This window comes from Biomphalaria glabrata, chromosome 5, assembly GCF_947242115.1.
Source record: "Biomphalaria glabrata chromosome 5, xgBioGlab47.1, whole genome shotgun sequence".
Classification (NCBI taxonomy): Eukaryota; Metazoa; Mollusca; class Gastropoda; family Planorbidae; genus Biomphalaria; species Biomphalaria glabrata.
Window position 1 is genome coordinate 15,671,953 of NC_074715.1, and position 21,985 is coordinate 15,693,937.

The 21,985-nt window shown below is 33.2% G+C and overlaps 1 protein-coding gene across 4 annotated transcripts; it reads left to right on the forward strand.

The window, feature by feature from the left end:
- Positions 1-120: 120 nt before the first annotated feature.
- LOC106064391 (tetratricopeptide repeat protein 39B-like) lies at positions 121-21,742 on the forward strand. 4 transcript variants are annotated; one of them, XM_056029148.1, is made up of 20 exons: positions 130-258; positions 605-696; positions 1,853-1,939; positions 4,635-4,672; positions 5,377-5,490; positions 5,606-5,681; positions 6,213-6,345; positions 6,887-7,019; positions 7,143-7,242; positions 7,417-7,482; positions 8,160-8,271; positions 8,613-8,680; positions 9,658-9,717; positions 10,030-10,121; positions 11,088-11,246; positions 11,354-11,471; positions 12,947-13,058; positions 14,337-14,463; positions 15,554-15,670; positions 16,591-21,742. In XM_056029148.1, exons 3-20 carry the CDS (start codon positions 1,880-1,882, stop codon positions 16,775-16,777), a joined length of 1,872 nt encoding a protein of 623 aa, XP_055885123.1. In that variant the 5' UTR covers positions 130-258; positions 605-696; positions 1,853-1,879; the 3' UTR covers positions 16,778-21,742. The 4 variants fall into 4 exon arrangements, with proteins under 4 accessions (XP_055885122.1, XP_055885123.1, XP_055885124.1 ...); XM_056029147.1 differs by lacking the exon at positions 605-696 and having other exon boundaries at positions 121-258; XM_056029149.1 differs by lacking the exons at positions 130-258; positions 605-696 and adding an exon at positions 878-1,443.
- The last annotated feature ends 243 nt before the right edge of the window (positions 21,743-21,985 follow it).

Sequence of the window (21,985 nt, forward strand, 5' to 3'; positions counted from 1 at the left end):
TTTGTTAATTTAGAGTCTAGATATCAGATCCACACAAATAAATTTCATAAAAATGAATGTTTATAATGTCTACATATCGATCATGCATACACCGGTAGCCTAGCAGTTTGAATAAAAACATAAAAGCAGCACAATATGGCGACCCATAGCTTACTAAATAACTAAACATTCACAAAATAGATTTCTAGAGTCTACTATTCTAGATCTAGATTCTAGTTATTGACGTCTAGATCTAGCTATTACTGTATTACTACAGAAGTAGGTCTATGTGGTTTACTATTAGTATTAATATAAATATATACTAATATAGATCTAGACTATACTCTCTATAGAATAAGGGAGATAATCTGTAATTTCGATATAGTCGATTATAGATCTAGATATTCTATTTCTAGATCTATAATTAATAAAATATGATAGAATAGATATATAGTCTGTATAATCTAGTATAATAGATTCTAGATCTAATTAAGATCTAGAGCCTAGTAGATTTTAGATAGACTAGATCAGATATCATTTTATAAAATTAAAATATATATTTATATTATCATAATTATAATAATATCATATTAATTATAAATATAATAATTATGTAACACAACAGACTACACTACAGTCTAGAAAGAGATGAGACAGAGTGAGAGTACCTGGCTTACATTACTCACTACTTAACTTTTACTGTTACATAGACTTACAGTGAGTTACAGTCTATCAACTTAATCAACAAGTCTTATTTAGATCTATTTATAACAACATATGAATTATTAGATTAGATGAAACATGTTTTGTAAAATGTTTTACGTTTCAGATGTTCCTTCAGAGTTGAAGATAGTTTACTTCCTAGTCCAAACCTCCTGCGGGACAACGGGGGATGGGAGCGGGCAGGGATTGAACCTGGGACCATGGATAAATCCAAATGACAGTCCAGCGCGCAAACCTCACGACCAGGCAGCCATCCAGATCTAATATCTATTATTCTATATTCTGGCTCTGGATTAGTTATAGATTATGTTATGGTTAGTGACGTTAGGTTAGCCTGGTTTAGGTCTAGACTATGACTAGAGCTAGCTAGTAGACAGAAAAGACAAGAATTAAGCATCATACTCATAGTTTATAAATGCAGATCATCATTCATCATTTGACTGAGAATTCAAAGACATTCATAACTTAACTCAATGATGACATTGTAAATTTAGGACTAGGACTTAGACTTAGACTTAGACTTACTACTAAAGATAGTAGCTCACTTAAAAAAAAATTGTATTTTTATGTTTTGTTCTATTGTTTTATTATTGTGGCATTTTATGTCTCAAGAGACTAGATTATCTCCCCTTGCAACTTCTCCATTGCTGGGGGAAACCCTGGGCGGTCATTGTTGGATTATTGAGGCTGAAAATGGGGAGAATCTAATATATATATATAAATCTATTAATTTTAATACTAGTATTGAATGTTACATGACAATTCTTTTTAATGCACCTTATTACTTTAAGTCTTATACATATTATAATAGTCATTTAGAGTCAAAAGTTTCAGCAAGTTCCTCACCGCAAGTTATAGTTTCTCTCTAATTCCTTTTTCATTTTCAAACAGTGATACCTTACTTTTATTGTATATATATAGTATAAATGTAGAACACACTGGAGTTGATTAATGACATGTTATTATGGTGAAACAAATTTAAACAGAATATATATATTTAAAATTTACTAGACTGTACCCATTTTCTAATAAAACGCTCACTGTCAAACTATACCATTCACACTTGCTTATAAATTATGTTCATTCAACGCTTAACAATTTAAGTACTAATCTAAAACTGTCAATAACTTTAAACTGTATTACATTGAAGAGGAAAAGAGAAATTGTGTTTTGATTGATGGCAACCACCATGGCAACTGCTGCTAATTCTGAGCACTGTGGAGATGAGGACAATGAAGTAAGCTTCAACTAATTACTTATTAAATAAACTTATTCTAAGAAGCAAAATTATTCATTTTATGGATTTGACTCTGTATGACAGTACAGAATAGCTGGAATCAAACCAGCATGCTATTTTTACTTGTCACAAACTGCCAAAGAGGTTACTGCTCAGCAGCAATATCCAAGCTAGTTTAAGGAGGATTCAAAGCTCAAAAGGTTTTATTTTTATGGGAAAACTTGGAATTCATGGAATAAATCAATAATTCTTAATTTTAATGCCATTCAGTGAGGAAAACTGTTATAAGGAATTTTATGTATTTCATTTGGTTGAGTGTTGGCATTAATTTCTGAGAAAGATTAAACTAAAAGTGCCCCCTATCAGACCTTGTGATCTATGGGGCAGATGATGTAAAGGTCATCTGTTTCTTTAGCCACCGGATAACAAGTGAAGGTGTCATGTGGCCAGCACACTGACCAACAGCCCCCTCGATTCGGAAGCCGAGTGCTTGACCACTCAGCTGCCATGCCTTCTCAGAAAGATTAAAGTAACTAGTCATAGATATTTGATAATTCAAGCTCCTAAACCAAACCAGATCCCATATTTCCATTGCTGTCACTTTACAATCAAAATAGAAACCATTGACCTCCCTACCATTCTATGGGCCAACACCTCAATTATTCAATTTTGTTGAATACTTTACCTTACCTTGAATAACTTCCTATCACTCTGTAGCTCTTATTATGACCACCATATTAATGAAAGATTTAGTGTTCTTTTGAAAAAAATAACAAAGTTAAATATAGCTGCCTGATTATTGAATTTATGTAAAGGAAAGGATAGGCAGATGCATGTTTAATTTTCAACCTCATCCCATCATCCAGGTAATAAATTATTCAAGTTAGTTTAATGCTTTTCAACCTAGACAAGTATATATATAACATTTAAGTGGTACTCTGCCTACAGTTTGACCATGCAAGGAATATAAATAATTGCATACAATCATCTAGTTTAAAAAATCTACTTATTCTTCAACTTATTTTTTTTTATAATGTTTAATGCTGTTTATCTTTAATGTGGTCTCTGTAATTCACTACTGAGAAATATATTCACAAATGAAAAGATTCATAGTTTTCTTTTAATTGGGAATGTGAATGTGAAATTGTACATAACTAGAAGATGTTTAATCGTGGTCTGTCTTTGTTATATTTTGATCGAGTTACTCTTGTCAAAGGAACTGTGTAACTTATTTACAAAAGTCCCACCATACCATTTTTTTTCTAGCCCAGTTATCAAGTGTGTGGTGATGAGCCTGTCAAGCCTGATGTGCGCAGAGTATTGAAATTTTATTTTTGATGCTCACAATTTCAAAATCTATCCCTTTGAACCCTGGGATTTTAACCATAATTTTGATTACAATGGTTTTATGGTAAAAAAAAAATGATAAAAGAAAAATATATTTCATTGTACTATCAAGAAGAAATTCACCAAGTCTCAATCCATCAGTTATGTGCTGACTTTTTCAATTACTACTTGTTCATTTACATTAATATGTATAGTTGATGTCCAGTGGTCTTTGGGTTTATAACAGTCTGATAGAAAACTGGTGTCCAGGGTTCAAAAGGTTAACATACTTGTGTTGTAGTATTTCTATGATTCATTAGTACCTAGTTGGCATCAAGCAAGTTGAATGTGGAATGCCCTATAGCATTTAGTTTTTTAATGCACTCTGGGCAACTTATCTTATTAAAATCATTATTTTTAATTCAATCTTCATTTTGGGTCATCCTTATATTTTGTTCAATCTTCCTTTTGGGTCGACTTGTGGCTTTACTGTTGTGTATTTTTTGTGTCATTGTAGGTATCTTCAAACCCATTATTTAATTATGATTTGATTTAATAGAAACAGAGGGTTAGTTTTTGTTTCATTTATGATGTTTAGTCACACTTTAGGCAGAAAATAGAGGCATACACTTTATTGTTTCCAAAGTCTATTTTTTTCCCTATTCTGCAATATTCCAATTTTTTTATGTTTGGTTTTGTAACAAATAGAGATTGTTTTATTTGTTTCTTTAAAAATGATACAAATTTGAGTTAGTTTATCATTGTTATTTAGTTTAATACTGATTAACTACAAGTGTAGACACTATTTTTTTTTCCTTTTAAAAAAATGTAATTAATTTTCATATTTGTTTAGTTCTACCTTTATTCGTATATTTCAAACTATATTTGAAAAACCTTCATCTGAATGTATTATATTCAAAGCTAGAAGACATTGTAAGAAATTTGTCTGATGTGGCTATCTTTACTGTTTTGAAGAGAGTTAGAAAAGAAAGGGTCAATCTTAGGGGAGCAAGAAATAAAAAAAAAGATTATGTAGAAAAAGCCATGAGATGAGAAACATAAAATAGTGTCATTCCATGGAATCTGATGCTATGGGGAAAGAGATTTTTTCAAATTACCTGGCACCAAGATTTCTTAAGAAAAGAAACAATTTATGGGAAGTGAACTTAGTATTGATATACATTTATTTGTCATCATTAGTGAGTGTACAATGTTTCTTTTAAGTTCTTGAAAGCTATGTGCTCATTTTTACTTAACCTCTTTATATCTATTCAAACTATTAGACTGTTTTGCATTACTTGATTTTGCTCCAGCAAAATCTCTCTCTTTTAACTTAGAACATCATTGAATGGTTTTTATTTCCTTACAGGACTTTCAAGATGCACTTGATTCTGTGGCCCCTACAAGGTTTGTAAATTTAATGACTTTGTTTGATCTCTGTAAGAAGATGTGATGTTGATGAAACATTGGTCCTTATAACTTTGTTTGATCTGTGTAAGAATTTCGCTACAAGTGATGTGATGAAACATTGATCCTTATAACTTTGTTTGATCTGTGTAAGAAGTTCCCTACAAGTGATGTGATGAAACATTGGTCCTTATAACTTTGTTTGATCTGTGTAAGAAGTTCCCTACAAGTGATGTGATGAAACATTGGTCCTTATAACTTTGTTTGATCTGTGTAGTGATGTGATGAAACATTGGTCCTTATAACTTTGTTTGATCTGTGTAAGAAGTTCCCTACAAGTGATATGATGAAACATTGGTCCTTATAACTTTGTTTGATCTGTGTAAGAAGTTCCCTACAAGTGATGGTGTGCTACATTGAACTTCATAATGTCTGACTTGGTTTATTGTGATGAGAATACTTTTGAGCCTGCCTTGCTCTTATTCAGTGACATTTGTTAAAAGTTGGCAGCACTGTATAGATAGGTGGTTGGACATTGTAACACTACAGGCGTCTACAGGCAAACTTTCTTCTAGAATAAGGTCAATGTATCCGCTCTGGTTTTGAATAAATCTTGCCAGCAAATAGTTAACATAAAATAATAGCACAAAAAAATAATTAAAAAAAAACAAAATTGACAATTGTTTTCCTTTTTTTTTTTCCAGAAACCTGAAACTTCCCAAGCTTGACCTTGACACTACCATCCTGGAGTCAGATTTGGCTTTGAGTCTTTTCTTCAACAACAAGTTTGCACAAGCTAAAGAACGTATGCAGCCATGGTTTGTATCACTGATTTACTTTAAACAATTGTATTACAATGGACCTGCCTAGATGCTTACAATCGTAAAAACCAGTTAAAACGTTCACAAGTTTGTTGTTTTTTTTGTTTCCCAGGGCAGACCAAAATATGTACCATGCTACAGGATATGGTACAGTACTGTATATACAAGCAGTCATGACTTTTGACATGGTATAGTGCTTTTTTAAATTTGTTTATTTTAGTAAAATATTCTCAAATACATTAAAACAGGAAAAAAAAAGATACATTTCTAAACTGTATTTAAAAGCCGCTGTTGCTTTGTGTTTGTTGATATCCCATCAACTTTAGATCTAACAATAAAATTTTAATTACTATTGAAAATTCAAGTTCGCCATTATCTTGAAGCTTTGTTTGGTTTCTGCAACTGATCTCTTATTGATATCAAGTAGGCCTATAGTTTGCTCATACAAATCATACATTTGAAATAAAATGAAAAAAAAAGTACTTTTTGTTACACAATCCAATTTTTTATCTTGAAACAAAAAAAAAACAAACATTAAAAATACTTTTTTTAATAAAGACAATACCTCCATTATATAGCTAGAGATTTTCCCTGTGTGGCCAATGAGTTAAGTCATTCTTTTCCAAATGATATACAGCATCTGTCGATTTTCTAGGAAAATCATTTTCGAGAATCACATCCACATGGAAGTTTCCATGAAGTTACAAATTGATTTTCAGGCTGATATTGAGGTTGCCATAGAAGCCATCAAGTCTGCTGTTATTGTATGCAACAAGAACAGAAAGAAATCAACTATCATGGGCTCTTTAACCAAGTTTGCCACCAAAGTGGATTATGATAGCTATACTGAAGGTATTACTATTTGTTTTGCTTTGTAAGTAAATTGTTAAGACTATTTGTGGAGAACTCTTGCATAGACTGTGATGTGTGCTATCGTACAAAGTGTTTGCTCTAATTATGTTTTTTTTTTTGTACTTCACAATTGTAAAACAAATTTACTCATGGATAATATAGATTATTATTATTATTATTTGGAAATGAATTAAATTTCATTCTCTGTCACTGCCAGGGTCGAGTTTGGCTGAAGAGAAACAAAATTCATTGTAATCCACTGAGAAATTTTCTTATTATAATTATTATAAAAACAAATAAATTGACAAGAATAAATGGTTTGATTAGACTTGAACCTGAAGCACTTGATTCTAATTGAAAGGCCACATACCCTTTCCCTCTGACCTATAAAATAAATGTTTGAGGGTATAAATGCTTTCTTTGTGATTAATTGTCCACAGTCAAATTTTAATTTTAAACGTAAATATAATAATGTCATCTATTCTCTATCTTTTGTTTTTAAGAGTTGAATCATTCGAAATGTTTTTTTCTTGTTTCCTAGAGGAAATTCATGCAGAGCTATGTTATGCCGAATGCCTGTTGATACGAGCCTTCCTTACCTTTATACAAGATGAGAATTTGATCAGCTTTATAAAAGGTGGCCTCAAAATAAGAGAATGCTATAAAATATACAGGTCAGTGTCTCTAAGCTCCTAACCACAAAGGTTTTTTCTTTTCTTGTTTTTTTTTTAAGTAGGATATTGCATATTAAAAACTTATGTTGAAAGAAATTTTGGACTACATTTTTTTTTCCTCAGAGAGTGCCATAAAATATCACTCAACAGAAAAGTTGCAACAGACAAACACAGAGTCCATTTTGAGAGTGGTGTTTGTATGGGTATAGGAGCTTTCAACTTAGTAAGTACTATTGTGTCCTACCCACACTTGGTCCTGTAAGATAAAGTCATTTGTTTTTAAACTGCTGTAACACATAAGTGCTTTACCCATATTTCTTAAGTGTTTATAAGTACTACATTTGTTTATTTAAAATTTATGGATGTATATTCAACTTTGAATCTGTAACATCTTCAGATGATTTCACTGTTGCCTAGTAAGATCATGAAACTTTTGGAATTTGTTGGATTCTCTGGGAAAAAGGTAAATCCAGTATTTATTTTTACTAAAATATTGAACTCTTGACTATGTGTGCTTTAGAGAGACATCAGAGAAATAGTGAGGAATATATGCAAAACATTAAAACACAGTGTACAGTAAAAAATGTTATGCTATGTAGTAGGTAAGCTGTTCTCTGTGAAGCTTTAATTCAGTTCTCTATAACTTTTATCATATGGAAGTAGATGAAATTATGGGTGCTTATTCTTCTAATTCTTAACCAACAGAAATGAAAAAGAAATAATACACTCCTAAATTAAGATGATAGCTTTTCAATTGTAATCTTCTCGATCATATAGTTAATAATGAATTTATTGAACTACTGAACATATGTACATCAAATAGACTACAAATTAGATGGTCATACACCACACTACTCAATGATCTCTCTCAGATTTAAAACCTGTCCTACTCTCTAATCCAAAATCTGACTGCATCCAAGTAAATCATGTGACACACTCCTTCTCCAGCTTCCTCCCCCTTTACTATTCCCCTGCACCTGTTGACCAGAAAATTTGCACTTCTCGTGATAGCCATGGTCAAACTGTTGTAAAGCACAACTCCCAAAATTTAGCCCCACCTTAAGAATTAACAAACATAGTTTGTGCCACTTTTTGTTGAGTTATTAATTTGAAATTCCTGTGTTCTACTTACATCCCCAGAGTCTGGGTTTATCTGAGCTCCAGAGAGGTTGTGAACTACGGGTTGGACTCAGGAGTAAATTATGTGCAATAATGCTAGTAGCATATCACTCACTTGTCACTTATGTTCTGGGTAAAAGAATTTCTTTAACATTTTTAATTTTATTTACTTGAAAATGTGTAGGGATTTAGATTTTAGAATGTCATGTTCATAAAACAAGATTCATTTGTTCATAAAGTATGAAATGAAATCTTAAGCACTTCTTTATGAAGAAATAACATTTGGCATTTAAAAAGTAAACATAACCATTCATATTTTACTATAAAATGGTGGATGCAACTCAAATCTCATGGATCAGTCAGTTTATTTTGTTCCAAATTTTTTTTTTTTTTTTTTGAGTGTGGAGGAAATAATTGGGTGAAAAAAAAACTTATCAATCACATTGTCTAGTTTTTTTTTTAATTTCTGTTAAGGTTTGGCTGAGGGAGACATTGAATTGGCTACAGAACTTCTTAGACCATGTTTAAAGGACCACCCAAAGGTAAGATTCTTTTTTGAATGCATGACCCATGAATTTTCTTGTTACTGTAGTAGTTTTTTTTTAACTCCTGATCTTAATGAAGCATTACAGTTTAGTGTAAATATAACCAACTGGTATTGTCATTCATGTTTGTTTATTTTCTTTTATAACTGTCTAGAGATAAAGAAAAATTCATACAGGATCATTATATTCCTAGCAGAACCTTTTCTGTTCCCTTTAATGATGATGCCAGCTACAAATCCAGACATTGGGTTGTATCAAGACTTATGTTTCTCTTGTCAAATTTACAATGGTATAAATAATAATCATCTTCTGCATTAGGTTGTCTGCAATTAAAGGGAGAATTATTAAGGTCTTGGTGCAGCCACTTGACAGTCTAAGAAACTAATGAACACTAAATGTACATTTGGGACATATATCCCAGTGTGTAAAGGACTCTACCCTGAGCAATAGTCTGGTTGAAACAGTCTCTTACTAATCTTCGTACATTTTCTTTTTAAGAAGTATTCTTCCATTCATCTGACACAAAATAACTTTTAAGATGCAAATTTCAAATCAAATCCCTTCTGCCTTTCTTTTTTTTTTTTTTTTTTATCTGTAGGGGCTTAAATTTTGTTCAATCATCAGTTTTCTAGGGGCTAAGCTAAATATATAAAATATGTAAAATTCATTTTGGTTGGATGGTCATCATTTCCAGGGGGCATAACAGTATGTAAAACTCATTTTGGTTGGATGGTCATCATTTCCAGGGGCATAACTCTATGTAAAACTCATTTTGGTTGGATGGTCACCATTTCTAGGGGCATGACTGTATGTAAAACTCATTTTGGTTGGATGGTCACCATTTCTAGTGCCATATGGAGTGCACGCCCTAACTAGGTCACCCTAATCCTCAGTCACCAATGTTTGTATTTTTACAGACTGGCTCAATTTGATCTTTTCTCTCTTACATTTGTCATCTTCCTCATTACCTCCAGGGGGCCATCTTCCTGTTCTTCTCAGCCAGGCTAGAGGAGGTCAAAGGTCATATTGATGATGTGAGTACTTATTGATTAAAGTAAATTAAAGTTTAGTAACTTAATGAAAATAGTACTAATAGTAAAAAAAAAAAAAAGGTTGGTGAAAGTCATTTAGGTTTAGGATCTGTCCCAAACATTAGCTTCATTCATTGTACATTGATATCAAGGTAGTTATTATTAAGATAAGATTAGATTATCACTATAAAAGCATTAGGAAACATCTCATAGCTCACCAATACATTTAATTCAGATGTAACCTAGGTGATGTTGATAATTTGTTGCACAAATTAGTCAACTGTTTAGTCTGTTGGTCAATTGTTTTTTCTCCAGGCCATCAACAGGTTTGAAGAGTCCATAGAGTCGCAAAGTGAGTGGCGACAGTTTCATCACCTGTGTTACTGGGAACTTATGTGGTGCCACTGGTCAGTTTGTATTTGTATGGCTAGTGAACAAGAATTGAGATAGAAACAAAATCCTAATTACATTGGTAGTATTTTATATCATCCAGACTACATTCTCATTGAATATTTTACTTGGTATCTTATTTGTGAACAAAAAGTTTCCTTTATCCAGATATTGGCCTATGAAATACATAATAAAATTATTTTTTTGTTGTTATCCAATGACTAACAGCTTTCACTTTTTCCATTATTGTCAAGTACTTTCAGCTATTAGTGGACATAAAAATCCCATTCTTGGACGAGATGTGAACTTAGACCATCAATCAGTAGTTGTTATGTTGAATAATCAGATTGAGGCATGCTGTTTGTAGATAAATTATTTTTTTTTAGAATATTCCCAATTTTAAGTTTAGGTGTTTTTGTTATTTTTGACTTGATGTTTTCATAATAAGAAATAACTTGGCAAGTTGATATCTTCAAACATTCATTCTAAAAGAGAAAAACATCAAATGTAGATTCTGCATGTTTTAATCCACAAAAATGTCAAATTCTACTACAGAATCAAGAGGATAGAAATCTTATAATGTGCTAAATGTCATCAGAAACTGATTTGTCAAAGTTTTCAACTTAAGTTTTAAAATGTCCTTATTTTGTATAGTTGTATGTTGTACCTAAGTTCAGTCTAATGAATATGGTCCCTAATATATCTATTCATTTATTTCAATTACAAAATGAAATCATTGTTTAGTATTTATTGAATTGAGTTCCTGGCTTGTTCAAACTGTTCCATCTTTTGTTCCTGAACACTTGGAAAGAAATGATACCTGAATGCATATGTAGTAGACTATGGAACAGAGAGTAAGTATGAGAGCCAGCATGAATGTAATATTGCTTGTCATGTGTGAGATTTTTTTAAGGCTTAGATTCATTTTTAAAAACAATGTGTATCTATGTATCATCAATTTTGTTTACATTGTCATGTGACAGTTTCAAAAGTGATTGGCTGATGGCCATGAAGTATGCAGAACGTTTGTCTAAAGAGAGTCGCTGGAGTAAAGCCACCTACACGTACCAGAAAGCTGCGTTTCTTGTCATGTGTTCAGACCAGACGGAGGAGACAAAAAAACACACGGATTATCTTTTTAGGTCAGGAATGTTTATATGTTCTGGACTTAATTGTCATGTACTATCAATGAGTGTGAATGTGTTCCGTGCTGTTCTTTGTTTCGAATTGGTGATTTATTTCCCCTTAGTGAAGTTCCGAAGCTGAAACAAAGGATTGCTGGCAAGTCTTTACCCTTTGAGAAGTTTGCAGTAGCTAAATCTCAGCGCTACTTCCAACAAGGCGGCTACCTGATCCTGCCAGCACTGGTAAGTCTAGTACTAATAGTTTGTGTGCTGGCTTACTAAACCAGTGATACCTTCTTTGCAAGTTTTCTCTTTTAACTTAGTTAATAAATAATTGTTGATGTTTATTTGGGAAGACAATGATACAAACAAGAAACATTTTTTTTTCTGTGTCCTCAAGGTACACGAGAACTTTTTTTTTCTTTTCATTGTATTATTATGGTCTGCCTCCCTGATCTTCAGTCTGTCATTGTGTCTGCCTACCTGATCTTCAGTCTGTCATTGTGTCTGCCTCCCTGATCTTCAGTCTGTCATTGTGTCTGCCTCCCTGATCTTCAGTCTGTCATTGTGTCTGCCTCCCTGATCTTCAGTCTGTCATTGTGTCTGCCTCCCTGATCTTCAGTCTTGTCATTGTGTCTACCTCCCTGATCTTCAGTCTGTCATTGTGTCTGCCTCCCTGATATTCAGTCTGTCATTGTGTCTCCCTCCCTGATCTTCAGTCTGTCATTGTGTCTGCCTCCCTGATCTTCAGTCTGTCATTGTGTCTGCCTCCCTGATCTTCAGTCTGTCATTGTGTCTGCCTACCTGATCTTCAGTCTGTCATTGTGTCTACCTCCCTGATCTTCAGTCTGTCATTGTGTCTGCCTACCTGATCTTCAGTCTGTCATTGTGTCTACCTCCCTGATCTTCAGTCTGTCATTTTGTCTACCTCCCTGATCTTCAGTCTGTCATTGTGTCTGCCTACCTGATCTTCAGTCTGTCATTGTGTCTGCCTACCTGATCTTCAGTCTGTCATTGTGTCTACCTCCCTGATCTTCAGTCTGTCATTGTGTCTACCTCCCTGATCTTCAGTCTGTCATTGTGTCTACCTCCCTGATCTTCAGTCTGTCATTGTGTCTACCTCCCTGATCTTCAGTCTGTCATTGTGTCTACCTCCCTGATCTTCAGTCTGTCATTGTGTCTACCTACCTGATCTTCAGTCTGTCATTGTGTCTACCTCCCTGATCTTCAGTCTGTCATTGTGTCTACCTCCCTGATCTTCAGTCTGTCATTGTGTCTACCTCCCTGATCTTCAGTCTGTCATTGTGTCTACCTCCCTGATCTTCAGTGTGTCATTTTGTCTGCCTCCCTGATCTTCAGTCTGTCATTGTGTCTATCTCCCTGATCTTCAGTCTGTCATTGTGTCTACCTCCCTTATCTTCAGTCTGTCATTGTGTCTACCTCCCTGATCTTCAGTCTGTCATTGTGTCTACCTCCCTGATCTTCAGTGTGTCATTTTGTCTGCCTCCCTGATCTTCAGTCTGTCATTGTGTCTACCTCCCTTATCATTTTGTCTGCCTACCTGATCTTCAGTGTGTCATTGTGTCTGCCTACCTGATCTTCAGTCTGTCATTTTGTCTGCCTACCTGATCTTCAGTGTGTCATTGTGTCTGTCATCTTTGTCCTTGGTCTGATATGGCCATAAACTTTAATACAAACAAAAAGATATTTGTTTCTAGGAACTGATCTATGTGTGGAATGGATTCAACATTGTAGGCAAGAACCAGGAATTGTTAGACAAAATGCTACTAGTAGTGGAAGCCACTGTCACTGAGTTAGCCAGTAAGAGAGGTAACCACCCTTTTTCTTTTGTTACAACAAAGTTCCATAACTTCATAGTTGGAAATACGTATTGGGCTTTAGTCTCAGCACATCAAGAGTTCTAAGTGTATATTAATGTTCAGAGTCATTAAAATTGTGCAAGTTGACATGCCATGAAAATGGGACTGAAGCTGACTATTGAGCTTCACCTTCAGAGTGTTTGCATGCATTGATGTTCAGAAGGGGTGAAATGAAATATTGACTATAACTCTTTAATCTGTATGATTCGTGGGATCACTTATTGAGCAGAGTTGACAACAATTATTGAAAAATTATTCACTTGGTATTATCATTCAATCATCTCATGGTGTTAGACTTTTCTAACTCCCACTGAGCATCAATTGAAGAGCTACTTTTCTAGACTTAGATGTTGAGCGACTCAGTATCCTCCATCCAGCTAATAATTGTATTGAAATGTGGTGCTTAAAGATCCCAGCTATGCAACTAAAAGGCTACAGAAAGTTCCTAGGTATCACATACAAAGACCATATCACAAACGAAGAGGTGAAAGACAAGCTAGCTGACTTGCTAATTACTGTCAAAAGACACAAACTAAAACACAATGTTACAAGAGCTCGCTAAGACCTTCCTTCAGGGAACAGTACCAGGAAAAAGAAGAAGAGCCAGATAGAGAAAGCGATGGGAAGACAACATCAAAGAATGGATGGTCATGTGATTGAAAGAAATTCTACCCAAGGCAAAAGAGGAATGGAGAAGACAGTCAACAGATCTTGTGTGGTTCTCCAACCATCCAACAGACTATAGGGATGGTAAAGATGAAGTTTTAAAGTTAACATTGACCAATATTTAATTTAGTATTATCTGTTTGCTCCTAGCTAAAACAGTAATATTTGGTCTAGATGCCAGTTTTTTCTTGTAAATAGAGTTGTGGCTGAATGGCGTAAAGAGCTTTGCTACCCAGACTGAGAATTTAGTCATATTCGAGATTTGACTTCTCCTGAATTGTGTTCTTAGAGCACATAAAGATGGCATGGAAACCTTTTCCCAGATACCCTGTTTCCCCAAGCTTTTCTATAGGACTATATTCACAATATAGCAGCAAGTATAGTAATAATGACATTATAGTTTCACTGTCATCAAAGTCTTGTAGTTGGCTATCATGGGAATTTTTATCATGATGCATGATGGTTAACATTAGTTTTTTATATTTTAGCTTTGTTGTTTTCTAAAGAATACAGTTGGCTCTTAATGTTTACGATTCATTTCCTGGAATTCTTCTTTTCCCAGAACAAGCCAGTTCTGATAAATTCTATCATGACAACTACACCCTGGCCTTGTTGTTGAAAGGAGTTTGCCAGAGACACAGGGGGCTATTACTTCAAGCTGAGCAATGTTTCTTGGAGGTGATCAGCAAGTAAGTTTTTCTGTTTTATTGTGGGATATCAACGAAAGGGTGTGCCACAGCAACCATCTTACCCTCCCATGGTGTTGATTTTAAATTTATTCTGCTTTCTGGAATCCTATGCACTTGCTGCTATTTCAGCTACAAATTACAATGTAATGAAAAACAATGGCTAGATCAACAATGGCTAGATCAACAGTTGTGTTTTTTCAAGGGGAACATACAGTTGGTTTATGATGGTGTAAATAAAACTGTGAAGCAACGGAGACCTTAAGTTGTTTTTTTTTTATACAGGGATTTCGCTGTGTGCTATATGTGTCTCATTGGTCTATACAAATTTTCTATCTCTTTAGTCTGTTAGAATACATGAGGTTGTCATTGCCTGGAAGTGGTAATGGAAATAAAATGCTTCCAATGGCATGCATCTCACATAGCCTCTGACAATTCCTGACCCTCACGTGTTGCTCAGATATTGGGCCCAGGGGAACTGTTTATTACTAACAGGAATAAGGGCAAAGGTGACAATCTGGCATCTAAACCTGTAAGCTTTGGGCAGGTGGGGCTGGTTAGCCTTAGCTGGCTACCCACCTAGGAGAAGGAAAACTGAATTCAAACCTCTGCTGCCTTGCAGTTATACCCAAATATGTTTAGGAGGAAAAATCAGGAGCCAGTAACCCTTAAGCAGCACACAGTGCTACATCCTGGCAGAGTCTGTGGTGTAGTTTATCCCAAATTATATCAGTACTTGCTGTTTTTTTGGATACATCAGCTGGGTGGTGAGGGGGGAACTTCTGTGTGGATGACAGGCGTTTCTATAAGATGATCCATAGTTGTTTCCTGACTGTGCTTATTAAATCTGAATATTTTTTAAGCAAATTTCTGAGTTACCAACTCTACAACAATCCTTTTGTCAACTTTTGGAATATCTTAAAATATATAAAATTTTACAAATCCAACTTTGAGATGAAATTGAACTTAATCTTACAAATAGAAGTTAACTTTGGACCCTACAGTAGCTTAACCCTTGTTTTTTTTTATCTTTTGTTGTCACATTTGCCATACTGATAAGCGCCATGTTTTGTTTTTGTGCTGCCTTGTCTAGTGAGAAGAATCTTCACAGTGACCATTACCTGGTGCCCTACAGTACAGTTGAGCTGGCTATACTCTACCTTTACCAGGAGAAATTTGAGGACTGCAGGAAACTGTTGGACAAAACTAAGTATGTAATTGATGCGTCCTGTTATCCTGAGCTGACTTATTCCCCCTAGCAACTTAATGACTTTGAAATTAATTTTGTGATGTGTACGTTAACTTTAACTGTAATGACTGACTACTTGGCTGAGTTGAGTTAGAAAGGTGATTGAGGGCAGTGATAGATTGGAATTAATGCAGTGATTGATTGAAATTAGTGGTGAAACTTTCTAAAAGTGTTCCTTAGTAATTAAAAAAAACATTTAAGACACTATTTAGGCTTGAGAATGCTATTAAGCTTCATGTTACTCATTATGCTGATGATCTTTCTTGAAGAAATGGTCAGTGGAGTATGCATATAAATTTAACAAAAATGTATTTGCCAACCTCTTGATCTAGTTCAAAATAATGAGTAATAGGATGAAGTGGTTCAATTTTGAAGTTCCCAAATGCAGAGCTATCTTTTTGAAGATGTGACAAGGCAGATACCAAGCTGAGGGAAATATTCATTTTGATCTGTTTAAATTCAGGTACTCTGTGTTCTCTGACTTGTAGAAATTTGCTCAGTCTAATTACCAAGATGGTGTACAAAAAAGTGCCCCTTTCAGACCTTGCAATTAATGGAGCACATGATGTAAAGGTCATCTGGTTCTTTGGGCCATGATTAACAAGGCCATCACAAAAACTAATCTCCTTTACATTTCCCAAACTAATTTCAAATACCCATTAGAAGATGGTGGATTCATGGGCGCCCTAAAAATCCTAAAATTCTAAACCCCAGCCTTCACCAGGATTTGAACCAGAGACCTCTCAGTTTAGATGCCATGTGCTTTACCACTCAACCACCACACCCTCTATCAAAATATTGAGAAGCAATAGATTTTTTGTAGTTGGTCACTTAATCAACAATAAAATACTTGACTTCAATAACTTTTTTTTTTCTCACAGGAAAAACTACAAGAGCTATTACCTGGAAAATCGTCTTCTCTTTCGGCTTCATGCTACACGGCTGCAGCTCAAGACTGCTATGAACAGCAACAGTGATTCTCACTCTTTGACGGATGGTGCTGGGCATGGGGATAACTATTCAATGGAGGAAGAAGACTTTGCAGATGCCAAAGAAGAAGCCAAGTGAGAAGAAAAGCCTAGTTAGTTACTTATTGTTTCCCCCAAGCAATAGTATTAGAAGACTGCAGAGAAGGTTCATTTTAAGGACATATACAGTTTTAAATACAGTGCTTTCTCATAGAAGGCCATTGTTAACTTTCTCTTGTTACCTTTATAATTTACTTGGCTGAGGGTTTGTATTTGTCATATTTATTATCTTAATTAGGAAATTCAAAATAAATGTCTCATTTCATTGTTCTTTGTAGTCTTTTCTTTTTAGACATCTCCCTAATTTATTGACAAAGTGAAAATGATAAGCAAAAAAAAAACTCTATATTCTTTTTTTCAAAGTATTACAAATCTTTATTTTTTCTCGTGGAACTAACAGACTTATGAGGTGTGGAAGAAATATAAATTTTTAATCAAAATTTATTTAATTAATTTTCTTTTTCTCCATTTTTTTAAATTATTTGTATGACTGACCTTTGACCTCTCAGCACTATGTAGTTTCATTGTTATTTTACAATTATTCTTTACATTGATGTATTTTTAAGACATAAAAAAATGTATATCTTAATATGAAAGTAGACATTCAGTGCTGATTGTATCCAAGTTGACGAAGCAACTTTTGATTTTATTTCAATATGTGTGATCTGTTCTTGAAATTAAAGTATGTGAGATTTCAGAGACTCCACCCCCCACCAGTGACGGAGAGTAACTTTTTGGCATGTTAAAAACTGGGGAGACATTGAAATCTAGCAAAATTTTGGTTTTGTGTTATAAATGTTTTAATGTACCCAATGGACTAATGTTAAAGCTTATTTGAACAGATTTACATAGCAGTTTTGAAATGAAAACTCTTTATAAACAATTTACTGTAGCTTCTCAATCAAAATGAATAGAAATATTTGGTTATGTTTCCTTTACAACATTGTATTAGGGAGAGAAAAAAAAAGTGAATTTTTAATTGATAACGCTTAAAGTCACAACATTCTACATGAGAGAATCAATCCAAGAGTTCTAAACCAGAGTGAATGTTCTTGTAACTTTTCTTTTTTTTTTTTTTTTTTTTTTTTAAGTCTGCTATTAAGTTCATAATAATCTACCTGGATGTTGATGAATCTGCTTTGCTAAAATAGTCCAGATATAATGATAGCCTCTAGTTTACAATGGGCATTGTTTATGGTGCATAGCTTCAGCTACATTGTTGATTGTGTTTTTACATACCGGTAATGTGAATAAGCCAAGAAAAACAAACATTTCTATCATTGGCTTTGTATTTTGTTATCAGTCTTGAATTCATTTTATTTAGTATTTAGTATTATATATATATATAAGTATATTATATTTTTTTGTATATTCTGTTAGTCCCTTTTGGCAATGAATAACTATGATTTTCTGGAGCATACATTTTCAATTGTAACTATTTATTTGTATAAAATAGTCAGGAATACACTAAACAGTCAGCAGGTGAAATTCTCTTTCTCAAAAGATCAGTTCCCCATTTATGTAGCAATGTATATGATATGTATATTTCAACATTGCAAAAAAATTAAATTAAGAGATCTGCTAATGGATGAAAATAACTATATAGAGTTTATTTATTCAACACTAACCTCCTCTTTTTTTAAAACCTTTCATAGGACAGATAAAGAGGCTATTCAATTTTTTAGGGGTTTTTTTTTAAGTAAAGAAGGAAGAGTATGTGTGAACAGAGGGTTCTGGGTTTGAATTTAAGCAAATCTGTTGAGTGTGTTGGATAGGCATGTAAGGTAAGCTAAGTTTTAGAGCCATTAGCTGTGGATTTAATGGTGTAGGGGGTTCAAATACTATTGGAGCCTAGTTGTTTGAAATTGAGAATAGAATATGAATCCAGTTATTTAGTTTGATTCTTTGTATGTTCTTGAGTATTGCTTTTTTTTTATATCTGTTTAAATTGTAGAAGTCATTGTGATGGCTACATTTCACCCTGGTCTCAAGTGAAAACTTCACATTGAAACATGCCAATGAGTGGCAGAAGTTCTATAACATTGATAATCTGCTACAGTTATAGGTCCTAAATTTTACCTAGTATGTACTTAACATTTATTTATTTATGTTTTTTAACATTAAAAATCACAGTGAAATTGAAATTGGGGACCACAGAGTGAAGAAAACATTAAAAGATGTTATAATATTTCTCTGCATCTATATTGTGATGAACTGAAAGTTGCTATCTTTTGAGCTCACGTTTGTTTTGTTGTTGTTGTTTTTTAATCTCATTCTTGTTAGAATTTTTTCATAAGTGACCTTAAATAGAAGTTTAGTTACCACCATTCACAGGCATTTTTTTTTTATTTATAGATAAATAGAAATAACTTTTACAAAGCTTATATCAACTCACTCTGTCTATCTGGTTTGTTCACACCCTATCATGGATCAAGCGGAAATTTATTTCTTTTACCTGACACAACACAAGAATCAATAACAAAAAAATTAGCCAATTAATTGACAATCAGTAATTAATTATTTTGTTTGGTATCTCTAATACATTGTATTTGACTGAGGTGGTGGTATAAGCTGAATTAGTCCCCTCCATAGGTTGCCACTTTAAAGTAAGTTTAAATTAAACTTTAGATCACTATACAATCATCTATTTTTATACACACCTCACTAGCAGAGCTCTTAAAATGTAGGCTTGAGTCATGAGTTTGAATTTTTTTTTTTAATAAATGCTTTTAAAAAACAATTATGGTAAAAAAAACAACACCCAGATATCCCTATCATTCCTCCCCCCCCCCCCCTCCCATTTTCCCCACTGGTCCAGATAAGTGATAGGATCTTAAAAGTATTGAGAAAGCTAAGTGTATGAAATAGTGTTAAACAAAAACATTGGTAAAAATATGTGTAATCACACCGATGTTGTTTGTCTAGATCTATTACAAACTTAATGACATGACTGATCCAAACTTATTGATACAACAATCTTCGTATATTTTTTTTAAAAAAGAATTTTTTATGTTTTTCTTGTTAATCCTCTATGCACTGTCATGTTGGTTTGACCTGTACTGGTCAATACACTCTACCACTCCCCCCCACACCCTTGTGTGCCATTCCTACTAGAGGAAGGACACTCACTTGAGCCAAACCACTCGATTAGATATCTGCTCACAGGTGTGATTATAGTCCAATCCCTTAAAAATAGTCCCAGTTTTGACAGTAAAAACATCCTTGAAAAATATGATAAATATTTATGTTGAAATGTATGTAAATGTTAAACACTCACAGTCTGTTGCATTAAGTTACTATTTCCTCCCATTTCATTTTAAAAGGCTGTCATGCTCGAGATATTGAATAGAATGTTCAACATGGCTTCTATTACTAAGTTTTTATTGAAATGTTACTTTTATTAAGGGTCCTATTAAATAATCAGCTAACCAGATCTTTAACCAATGGGACTTTGAACAAATTAGCAAAAATAAACACACATCAAATGTTCCTGGGGTTTCTGATTGCATTATTAAATCACATTGAAAAAAAAAGTTTTTGTCTCTAACAATGGTAAGCTGCCTATTTCTTTTACTCTTCATTCAAGCAAGTCACGTTTTATCTTTTTCTAAGATCCCACTTTGGTGTTTTAGTCTTGCATACTCTACGTACTAGAAACTTTATCCCACCAGTGTGTCTAGTTACTTGAATTATTGTTAGAATTTTTGTTTTTATATTTAGTAGAAGGCTTTTGATTTTTAAAGATTTTTATTGTTTTACTCCATTTCTGCCAGTGATTTCAGTTCAATCTGGAATAAATTTCATGAACAAATATTTTTTCATATTCTTTTTAAATTGAAGAAGTTTCAATTTAACTAAATGAATTCTACTATCAAATTGTCATTGGTATATCATTCTCTCCGATTTCTAAAATATAATCTACCAAAAAAGAAGAAAAAAAGATAAAATAGTTTAAAATTGTAAATGTGTTATGTATGTCAGTGATGTATTCTCTGGCTAAGATTGTGATAATAACATGAATTATTTATTTGAAATGTGTGTGTGTTTTATATAATAATATTTCTGTTTGTTCATCTGTTTGTTCATCTATACATTTTGTGTTGGTTTCTATTTCAACATTTTGTGTAGTTCCTAGAACCAATGATGTGATACAGTACAATTTTTTGTGTGTTCTTACATTGTACAAATCATCTATCTTATCCCTGATGATTTTATTTTACTTGGTTTTGTTCTATTGCCTGCTCAAAGAAATATTGGATGATGGCTTACAGTACTGATGCAGGGACATAATCAAATGTATTATTTTTGTCCCCCCCTTGAATAAGTTTCAATAAGTTTGAACTTGAGTAAAAATAAATCTAAAATTTAAATATTTCTGTCCATCTTTTAAAATTATTTTTGAATTCTGGATTGCTTGTCTTGGCTGCACACATTTCTATTGGGTGCCAGAAGAAGGTACAGATGTCAGATTGGTTTAACACAACACCTTGTAAAACATTGACACAAAATCAGTGGAGTTAAGCCTCCTTGGCTCCATGGGGAAACTTAGGCATTATTTTGATAGCTTACAGTATTGCTGTGTCAGCAATCATCACATATCTATATATATTTATTCATTATTGTTAATACGGTATATTACATATTGAAATGTATTTTAAATTTATAAGTGAAGTGATTAAGCTGTTCAAAAGTCTCTAATTTTTTTTACAAATGCTTTTAGAGCAATAATATCATGAAATAATGTGTTATTTTAATGGAACTTTTACTACAAGCTTATTTATTTGTAGTTCTAAATATTGAAGAGTTTACATTCATTCACTTTATTGAAATACTGAAGCTCAATTCAGTTTCTATTTAAAGTGGGAACTCTTATCTTGTTAGTAGAGCCTTTCAGTCTGTACATCTATTCCTCACTAAAACTTGAACCTTGTTTTTAGGTATTTATTCTTTGTTGTTGTTGTTTTTTAATAAACATCACACATTTTTGAATATTTTTTCTTTTCTATGTGTGTGTGTTGTTTTTTTTTTTTATAATTATTTTAGGATGAATGTTTGATTTACTTAAGTTGAAAGTATCTAGGTTGAATCTGGGTTTTACTCTGGTTGTAAGAATAGTATTAGATCTATGTACAAATCAACATTTGGTTACCTTGGCCTTGGTTGGTGAGGGAAATATATTCAAATATTTTTTTTTATTTCAGTTTTTAAGTTTGGTGACTGGTAGAATGCATAAGTTGACATGACTGGT

Bases quoted from the DNA above. Each gene is read 5' to 3' on its own strand.
- LOC106064391 (XM_056029147.1), top strand. From the start codon at position 1,880: ATGGCAACCACCATGGCAACTGCTGCTAATTCTGAGCACTGTGGAGAT. The intron at 8,272-8,612 runs GTAAAAGAATTT...ATTTCTGTTAAG, and splicing joins ACTTGTCACTTATGTTCTGG to GTTTGGCTGAGGGAGACATT. The intron at 11,472-12,946 runs GTAAGTCTAGTA...ATTTGTTTCTAG, and splicing joins ACCTGATCCTGCCAGCACTG to GAACTGATCTATGTGTGGAA.